This window comes from Centroberyx affinis, unplaced genomic scaffold (assembly GCF_046629955.1).
Source record: "Centroberyx affinis isolate AG114_WGS23_722 - 3 ecotype Tasmania unplaced genomic scaffold, CSIRO-AGI_Caff_v1 ptg000011l_1, whole genome shotgun sequence".
NCBI classification, from domain to species: Eukaryota; Metazoa; Chordata; class Actinopteri; order Beryciformes; family Berycidae; genus Centroberyx; species Centroberyx affinis.
In genome coordinates, this window is record NW_027278727.1 from 106,384 (window position 1) to 117,050 (window position 10,667).

The 10,667-nt window shown below is 43.1% G+C and overlaps 1 protein-coding gene across 1 annotated transcript in view; it reads left to right on the top strand.

The window, feature by feature from the left end:
• Positions 1-7,844, top strand: part of ccdc102a (coiled-coil domain containing 102A) — a gene marked incomplete at its 3' end in the record, with an annotated part of 49,816 nt that extends 41,972 nt beyond the window's left edge. The window contains exons 4-7 of the mRNA XM_071534214.1: positions 3,637-3,881; positions 3,997-4,105; positions 7,025-7,141; positions 7,635-7,844. Coding sequence (XP_071390315.1) covers positions 3,637-3,881; positions 3,997-4,105; positions 7,025-7,141; positions 7,635-7,844 — 681 coding nt within the window. The remainder of the gene's footprint in view (positions 1-3,636; positions 3,882-3,996; positions 4,106-7,024; positions 7,142-7,634) is intronic.
• Positions 7,845-10,667: the final 2,823 nt, after the last annotated feature.

Here is a 10,667-nt window from a genome sequence, read left to right on the forward strand (position 1 = left end):
GACATTAAAAGATATAAGTGAGCCTGGTTTATTGCTATATCCTCATTGATTCTTACTAATCTGACAATCCTGAATACTGCAGTCATTTCTAGCAGCACACAGTAGTAGTAGTAGTAGTAGTGGTAGTATCAGTAGTATCAGTAGTACTAACAGTAGCACCGTCTCATCCCATCTGACAGCCGTTGTTTGTTTCCTTGCTCTCTGTAGTTAACAAGCAGGTCCTGCTCTGTCAGCAGGAGGCCACTGGTTTGACCTCCTGTGTTTTCTGGTCACTCTGGCTCTGACTGGGCGCCAAACCAGGCAAAGTGTCTGTTTTTAGGAGGGGTGTGTCCCTCTGTGTTTATTGGCAAGGAGCAATTGTATACTGTTTCAACACACACACACACACACAGGCACAGATATGCACACATACACACAGGCACATACACACATGCGTATATGAGCTGTAACCTCATAATAGGGAGTTTGCGTTAAAACAGCAGTGAATACGGATCAGTGTCATTCCCTATCAGACTTGACCTTCAGCTAGCTCAGACAGGGTTTCCATGGTAACACACGCGCACACACACACACACACACACACACACACACACACACACACACACACACACACACACACACACACACACACACACAAACATAAATACACACCCAGGCTGTACTGTTCCAAGTAAACCATGATTATATATCTAGCAGCGGTGGAAGCAGAGGTGGTCTTGGAAAGGCTGCTAACTGCTGCTCACACACAGCACAGCCTCATTTCCTGTCTCCCTCCATTGTTCTTGTTCTCACACACTCTCACACACATATAGACACACACTCTCTCTCACACACACACACACACACACACACACACACACACACACTGAGTACTTCCACATGTGGCTGAGTACCATTTCTCCAACAGACATCTATTACACGCTGGGTCCCTCTGCTGGGGAATACGTAGAATGACAGCATCATGACATCACAGCTGTTTTCCAATTAGTGTACCTCAACCTTCAAATTTATAATGTCACCAGGCCAGCATGTGAAGAATTTGATAAAGTACATCGCTGTGAAATTCTTGTATCATTAAAATGTCCAAATGAAAAACAGCCTTGCTTTTAGACCAGCGTGCATTGTTGAGTTTATCCAGTGGGTTTTGAAAGGGTTTCATCATAGAATAGAATTATCATAGCATTTTCTCACTGAAGTTAAAACATGAAAATCATAAAAGTTATGAAGTTTTCACATGAAAACAGTAAGTCGCATATTTGGTTTAATGTGGTCTTGGGCTAGAGTTTTCAAAATTATAAGACAAAATGTAAGAATATCCCTTTATCCGCCAATGGCAATGAGCTGAATATCATATGGACGTTATGGATGTGCAGGCCAAGAAAATGAATAAAGATTTTGAACTCAACAGATGTGAGTAGTCAAACAACATGCTAATATAGTTTGAATTGAACCTCTTGCTGGTTCAGCTTGCCAACACGGGGTTATTATATTATTAGTATAATCAAGTGTATAATTTGGTAATTTATTATGAAATGTTTAGATCAAACAGTTCTGACTAGAATGAATAAACATCTGGACCACATAATCAGCGCTGCCTGTAGGCGATGGAAATGGATGTCCCAATTACTTGGGCCACTTCATCATTAGACTGTGGCTTTTCATTTTAATACCCCATGTAACAAGGCCAGTCTATTCATCAAACATGTTGTTGATCATTAAGCGACATAAACCTGTTGCTGTTACTGAATATTTATGAGGGGATTCATTACATTGAAGAGGAACAAAGTGAAATTGGGCTCTACGATCCTCTTGGCTGCCCCTTAGAAAGAAAAGACCTCAACAACTAGAGGCTTGTATTATGCTGCCTTCAGGTGCTGTTGGAAAAATCTTCATTATAAGTGGACAACACATGAAGGACCCAACCAAGTAGTAAATATGACTGGGAAAGTGGGAATTTTACAGAATAATAAGTGCAGAGATTTGACATTTAAGGGGGAGAGCATGGAAGTCGTGCTAACAATTAATGGGAAAAGTGATGTATTTTACTATATTATGTTATCTTTTGGAATTCTGCGTAAAAAAAAAATGCATTTTTATATGCATGACTCCCAACACTCTGAAGTAGGAGCTCAGGAGGAGCACTTGAAGGCAGCGAGAGCATTAGAAACACGCAGCGCTCGAAGCCTCTGGGAGTCGGGGCCCTCCCATATAACATTTGACAGATTCTGTGAAAGAAATACAGAGGAAAAATATTAGGACTTTTATTTTTGCATTGCTGACGCGGGCAGATTTACAATGCAGAGAGGAGGAGGGGATCTATATCTCCAACTTAATTTCTGTTAAGGCTGTTTGGGGGGGTGAGGGAAACAATGAGATGTGAAAATGTTTGGTCATGAGAAGCTACCCTGACAGTTGGAGTTAGCAGAGTCTTTAGATGTTTCCCTGGGAAAAAAACAAACTTTGATTTGTGGCCTTGGTAGGGAGGAACAGAGGGAGTAGAGGAAAAAAGAGAAGAGAGAACAGAGGAATATTGTTGTAGAAGAGGTAAATTTTCTAAAAGCTTTGGGAGCTGCACACTGGTCCACACCAGAGATGTGGGTAGGATGGAATGAGATTGATGCCGTTGCCAGTGATGAGGCTAGAAAGGAAGCCTTTATCCCCGCTGATGTTTTGCAGCGACTCATGAATTATTCGGGAAGTAAGTGTTTCTGAGTTCGAGGGATTAGTCCAGGGACATGGAGTATAGCAAACTGCCAGCAACCTCCTGTGAGAGGTAGCCTCGCCCACAGAGCGCTCAGATGGTGGAACGTTCTGGTACATTTTACAACACCACTGTGAATATATGATATTTATACTCATATTCACCATGACTTTATACTGTATATTGAAGCTGTCGGATGAAAACCCTGGGAAACTTGGAAGTTTTTGACTAGAGTCTGGGTCATCTAAGCAGCAAAAATACCTAACTATCACAACTTTGTGAACACGCAGTCAAAGTAGAGTTATGGACCACTTTTAACCACATTTAATGGAATCTATATATTGTTTTTGGGGTCACTCACCAGCAAATAAGTGACCATTAATTCTATTTTAACTCTACTTCAAGTAAAAAAAAAAAAAAAAAAAAGATAAAGATAACTGAACAAACCTAATATGCATTTTTGAAAGCCGATATTGATGTTAGGCGTTTTTGGACTGAAGCTGCCGATATCCTATATTTTGTGCTGATATTCAGTATCTTAAAATTTGTTTATATATTTATGCCAATGTGTCAGGGTGGAAAAGCCTTTGAAACAGCATTTAGAGCATAATGGGACACTAAAACTCTCCATTGAAACCCAGGATGATGATGATGATGATGATGATGATGATGATGATGATGATGATCGTTTTGTGCATAATTGTGTGGAATCTGATCAAAATCTCACACTAGAATCAATTCAGGTTCAGGTCTTCCCATAGACAACCAGTGTAGTATTGATCGATTCTACAATAAACATGTAATCAGTCATATCCATCATATCAGAGGTTGATGATGCGGACTGGCTGATATCTGATTTTTTAATAAAAGGCCAATATCGGCCCTATATATCAGGCCTAACCCTTCTCCTCCCGCTCTCCTCCCTGCTCTGCCAGGACTTGGAGCTGCTGGAGTCGGTCCTGCGCTCCAGGGCTGCGGGCGCCGAGGCCCAGGAGCCGTGGGACGGGCGGAGCGGCGGCGCCAACTCGGCCAGCCTGCGCTCCTCCTCCGGCCTGAGCCGCCAGGACCGCAGCAGGCAGCTGTGGGACGACATCGGCACCATGGAGGAAGACGCCGGCAAGCTCAACGCCCTGCAGCTCCGCCTGGACGAGTCCCAGAAAGTCCTGCTGAAAGAGAGAGAGTAAGACAGAGAGAGAGAGAAATAGAGAGAGAAAGATTGGGGGGGGGATGTAGAGATGGAGAGAATTTTCTAATGCCACTTTCTGTCTGTCTGTCTGTCTGTCTGTCTTCCCCAGGGACAAGCTGGCTCTGAGCAGGAGCATCGAGAGGCTAGAGGCCGAACTCAGCCAGTGGAAACTGAAATACGAGGAGCTGAGCAAGAGCAAACAGGAGGCGCTCAAACAGGTGAGACAGGCATGTAAAACAGGTAATATCCAAAGCGGAGGTCTTTGGATATGTTGTCTCTTCTTCTTCTACTTGTCTTGTGGCGTTTATCACGGGGCAGCAGGGTGATGTAGTTCTTAGAAAGACTGTCCTTGAACCAGACAATGCAGGTTTCAAGTGGTTTGTTCATGATTTAAGGTTGGGTCCAGTTTACTTGCCATGGGACTCATGACTTTGGAAGTGAACCAAGCCTATATATATTACTGTCTTATTACTAGCTGGAAGCTGTGTAGCAACTCATTGAACACAGAGGCATGTCAAAGGCTTCTTTAGTCTGAGGTCTCCAAGAACCATCCAGCACAGAAGAGACTTGATCCAGGTAGGCATGCTTCATTTTGGGTCATGCTCTCCAGTATCAGGCTGATAGCAGGTTGGTTTTCAGTTTAGCTTCAGTGAACACACTACAACTGAACTTGGCATCCATAAAGATTAAGGAAGGTTTGCAGCGTTTGAATCAGGGGAGCTGACCCTGTGTGTCAAACAGGTCCAGTATTGAGACTGTTCTGCACGTGAGAACTTATGTTTCACATTCATTCAAGAACAGCCTGATTAATTAAACTAGATTTATTTGAAAAATATCACAAAACACCAAACATACAGTTGTAATCCTGAGATATACTACATTTGAATGTAAAATGTCAATTCATAAGCGAATACTATGACTAGTACGTCTACTCTACTACTACTACTACTACTGATGATGATGATGATGCCACTACTGCTGCTACTACTACTACTGCTAATAACAATAATGATAATAATACAAAAATGATAATAATGTTCATAAAGGGACTTTTAAAGTATAGTGCACAGAATCTCTATCAGCAGTGAAGAAGTGGTGTAAACTCCTTCCTCCCCACTCATCCCTCAAGTTATTCTTTACTGGTTTGCCTACAAAGCCAGCAAATGTTTGTGTGAAGGCCAGTTTCTCTCTGGGAGTGCCAGTAGAAAACATGCCAGCTTGGTTACAATCCTGCCAGACGCACTTAAGTTAACCAGGTAGTTCAGATCAAAGTGGAGATGTCCTTCATTACTCCTACTTGCCCGTGATTTCACACACACACACACACACACACACACACACACACACACACATACAGACACACCATCCCTTCCTTTTCCTTTCTCCTTCCTCTCTTCCTGCGATCTTGTTTGATTTCTACCTCCCACAGATGGATTTCTGGAGATAAGACCTTCAAACATTCAGGTCTTATAAGCTCTGCCAGGGACACACACACAGACACACACCCCCCCCCCCACAGGCACAGTCTTGTTTCAAGTCAGAAAGGTAGATGTTTTGACAGTGTTACACCACTTGGGGGCAGTCAAAGCCTGCGGTGGAGAAAGAGAGGCAGGGAAGGGAAGGACACGGCAAAGACAGGTCTGACAGACGGGGTTATCGAACACCAAAATCGGCGGGTTTGATGAAACGAGCAGAGGAAGCGAAAGGAGAGGGGTAGGTCGAAAGAGACGGGAGATGTGCGGGGGGGGGGGGAGGGCAGAGGAGATGGAGATGAAAGAGGGGTAGGGGTGAAGTGTCGGAAGGTGGAGAGGAGGCAGATGAGAGGCCGGAGGGATGAGACACAAGCTGAGATGAAATGGTCAGATAAGCGCGAGGTGGGATGAAACGGGATAGTAAAAGGAGATTGGGTCACCTTTATCTCGGAGCCTCCTGTTGTCCCAGATACTCAAAACATCACAGATGCTGGAGATGTAGAAGATTTGGTGCGGTTTGTTCCCCAAAACCATTTGCAGGGGGGGGGGGGGGGAAAGGGATGACTTCTCTTACAAAACGACAGATAGCACTAAATGTCAAGCAATTACAGTCGGGCATGTTTTAAAAGATAGCTCGTAACTGTGTTTCGGAGATATTGAATGATGTGGGGGTGGGGGGTTTCTCTCCAAAATGGATATCGTGTTCCTGAATTGAACAACTAGTTTGTTGCCATATCTCTTCCTCAGAGCATTACTTGTTGGTTTAGTAGCAGTCTGTAATCTCGGTAGTGAGGATTCCAATATTTCTAGTTCAATATTGGTTGAAAAACTATGTATTGTTCAGTAAAGAGTAAATTTCTACATGCCCTGAGGTCGGATTGTTTTCCTGAATTTAAAAAACAGACACACACAAACAGAAGTCAAGCTGGAATTCTCATTGGAAGAATCCAACAATGGAAGCTTAACCCTACACCCTAAAAAAATCAATATCAGTACCGATAAGAAGGGGAAGACGGGATCAATTGTTTCTTGTTCAGGTGTATTACATTTGGCAAGATCCATATTGAACTGAAAGTAGATATTGCAAAGTGAGTGAGAGTACTGTAGCTTGGATACAATTGCTGGAGACGCTTCGTTCCTTTATATCTGGATGCTATCAAACTTCATCATGCTCTACAGCACTTAAGAAAATCATTTTCTACAAATGTTCTGTGCTTTTAGCGAGCGCTATCTACTTAATGGAAGGAATTGTACTATTGTGAAAATTGAACTTGGAATCTTGACACCTTCACTGCAAACCTTCACCTCCAAAAATACTCTCCTCCTATTCAGACAGAACTATATGTCATTGGAGTGGAGACGCAAGGGGAAGAGAAAGAACATTTTAATGGTTCAAGACAAGTGAATTTCAATGGCCATGCTTTATTTTTTTCTCAATAAAATATGAGACGGAGGACAAGACAAAGATGTGGTATTTACTGTCAGAATATAGGAAGAGTTATCACAGCTTCAATAGGAAGGTGGATTTTAATAGAGTCTCCTTATATGGTGTCTGCCTTCATGTCCTTCCCCTCTGTTTCTATCTGTTTTGTGGGACTGGACACAATCTGTCCTTGTTTGACACCCAGTCCATTTCATAGTCATGTGTGGTTTTTTTTCATCAAGCTGAACCTGCTGAAGGAAATGCACCAGGACGAACTGGGCCGCATGTCCGAAGACCTGGAGGACGAACTGGGAGCCCGAACCAGTATGGACAAGAAACTAGCCGAACTGCGGGCTGAGGTGAGGAGAGAGAGAGGGGGAGATGGGTGGAGGAGGAGAGGATGGGGAGTAGTGCCAGTATTTATTAAAGAGGAACCCCAAACCCACATCTCTGTAAAGCCTGACATCTACTGTTAAAAGCATGCTGCTGAAATTGCCATCTGCTATTGGCTGATCTTTGGTACCAGGTGATGTCACCTTCTATAGCTACTTTTTGTTATTTAAGTGAAAACGGTAATGTTCTATCTAGGCTTCGACCGGTATGGGTTGTTGAAGGCCGATACTGATATTTTTGGAATTAAACTATGTATAAATTTGCTCATTTTCATGCACAAGACTATCCAAAAAATGTATTCAAGAACAGGGGGGAGGGGAGAGAGAGAGAGAGAGGATGAAGGGAAGGAGATCTACCGTAGGACGAAAGAGGAGTTTGCAACAGCATGGAGGAAAAAAAAAATCTTCTCCTCTATTCACTTTCTCTCTCTCTCTCTCTCTCTCTCTCTCTGTGTCTCAGATGGAGAGGTTGCAGGTGGAGAACGCGGCGGAGTGGGGGCGCAGGGAGCGCCTGGAGACGGAGAAGCTGGCCCTGGAGCGGGACAACAAGAAGCTGCGGGCACAGGCCGAGGACCTGGAGGAGCAACTGGCCAAGAAGCGCCGGCAGGCCGCCTCGGCACTCGACACCGACCTCAAAGCCATCCAGAGTGAGCTGTTCGAGAGGAACAAGGTGGGCAGGGGCAGGACACACATACACACACACACACACACACACACACAACTACACACACACACACACAACTACACACAGCAGGGTATCCAGCTTTTCATCTCTTTATTTTGGTTGTGAAATGGTTTTTAAATCCAATTCTAGGTAAAATGTCCTACATTGAATTTGTCTTTCTTTGAAGGCTGTAGAAACTATAGCGTGTTCCGTGTGTGTGTGTGTGTGTGTGTGTGTGTGTGTGTGTGTGTGTGTGTGTGTGTGTGTGTGTGTGTGTGTGTGTGTGTGTGTGTGAGAGAGAGAGAGAGAGAGAGAAAGAGATAGATTGATGTGTTTCTCTGTACAGTGTTGAAACCGTAGTATTGATCTGGCCAGAGAATGAGAAACAGGCCAAGCGATTAAGACACTGGATACACACATATGTGTGCGCACACACACACACACTCACACACACTCACACACACACATACACACACTCACACACAGGGTGATTGATAGTAGAATCATCTCCAACCACAGCTAGGGCTTTGAGCATCACTACTACCACGCAGATTGATGTTCACTGTCACACTGCGACACACACACACACACACACACACACACACACACACACACCCTGGAGGAGGAATAGGCGAGCGAAAGTTTGTTTTTTGTGTGTGTGTGTGTGGTGGTACTGTATGTGTGTTTTTTGTGTGTGTGTGTGTGTCCATCTTTTGAGCTAGTGATAGATGGAAGTTATCAAAGGCAGAGCCATAGACATGAACAATTATGACGTGTGTGTGTGTGTGTGTGCACGCACGTGTGTGTTACCTATTTGTGAGACTCCTCATTGACGTACATGACATGTGACTCTGTGGTCCTCTTGTGTCTTATGTGCTTCGGCCAAGGCAACACACACACACACACACACACACACACACACAGTGAGAACATGCATAACCACCCCATCTGTGTGTGTGTGTTATCCTAGATGTATTCAATCATCATCAATTTTCTTTAATAGCCTTCTCTCTATATTTGTCACTGTGTCCATATGCTGTTGGTGACAGGGGAAACACTTTGCTGCATCGACAGTGATATTGAAGTGTGTGTGTGTGTGTGTGTGTGTGTGTGTTACTTTATTGTACTTTTTTGTACTGCCAGCTTAACTGAGTCTTAAACCATCAACTTTTTGACAAAGTTCTTAGATCAACGTTCAATCAACAATGACAAGCTTGGTAGTAGTTCCAGTATTTATTAAAGAAGAACCCCAAACCCACATCTGTGTAAAGTCTGACATCTACTGTTAAAAGCATGCTGCTGAAATTGCCATCTGCTATTGGCTGATCTTTGGTACCAGGTGATGTTTTTGAAGATGTTTTTGAAGGCCAATACAGATTTTTTGGAATGAAACTGTATAAATTTGCCCATTTTCATGCACAAGACTATCCAAAAATGTATTCAATAACAGTATTCATTGTTTCCCCCATAATTCAATTCATGTCAGGGTGGAAAAGCCTCTGAATCAGCATTTAGACAATCATGGGACACTAAAACTCTCCCATTGAAACCCATGATGATGATGATGATAACCCTAACAACGATGACAGATTAATGCATACATGTATGAAATCTGATCAATATGTCTCAATATAATCGATTCAGGTCAAGGTTTTCCTATAGGCAACAAGTGTAGTATTGATCAATTCCACAATAAATATGGAATCAATCAAACTGCATCATATCCATCATATCAGTGGTGGTGACACTGACTGGACCAGATCAGATTTTTAATAAAAGGACAATATCAGCAATATATCAAATAAATCAATATTCAGAAAAGTCATGTACCAATTTCACCTTTATCACACTACATCATTATCATACATTTCCTTATATTTATGCTTCCAAACCAATCATGCTCTCTGATCATACAAATTGAGACGATTTTCTTTCTCCAAACAGTTTCCTCCACCAGCAAAGCGGATGTGTTATTTTCCATGAGCGCATTAAAGTGATGAAATATTCAGACACACACACTGAGCAGCTGAGCTGACACCATGTAGGTTGTAATTTAACTTGAAAACACTTCAAGTTTCATGTTTATTTTTCCTTCCAAATTCATCCACGCTGGTTTCTTCTGTCTCGGTCACCACGGTAACTGTGCTCAGTGTACCCTCATCAGTTGTAATGTCCACAAACAGACACACACACACACACACACACACAAACACACACACACACACACACACACACACACACACACCACACACAATCACGCTGCCCTTCATCAAAACTCTCTCCTTGTTTCATCTTGTATGTTTCTTTCTATTTCTTGCTTTTGCCTCCCTCCTCATCTTCCTCCCTTTCCCATTCCCCCCATCTTCCTCATCCCCTCTTGTCCATCTCACACACACACACACACACACACACACACACACCCTCTCCTCTTTTATCTTCCTCTTTCTTCTCTACCATCCTCATCCTCTCTGAGGCTACGAACAAATTCAGTCTGTTGCTTTTCTGCACAAACATTATGTCTGAAATGATTATTCTCTCTCTCCTTAGATTCATTTTGTCAGAATTCTCTCCTCCCTCTGTGTGTGTGTGTGTGTGTGTGTGTGTGTGTGTGTGTGTGTGTGTGTGTGTGTGTGTGTGTGTGTGTGTGTGTGTGTGTGTGTGTGTGTGTGTGTGTGTGTGTGTGCGTGTTTCTAACTGCAGCATTGAATAAACCTGAGAGCCTCATAAATAACCCTGTGGGACAGGTGGTAATGGGACCACTTACATTGATAAACACAAACACACACACACTTACACACACACTTGCATGTACATGGCCATGCCACCCCA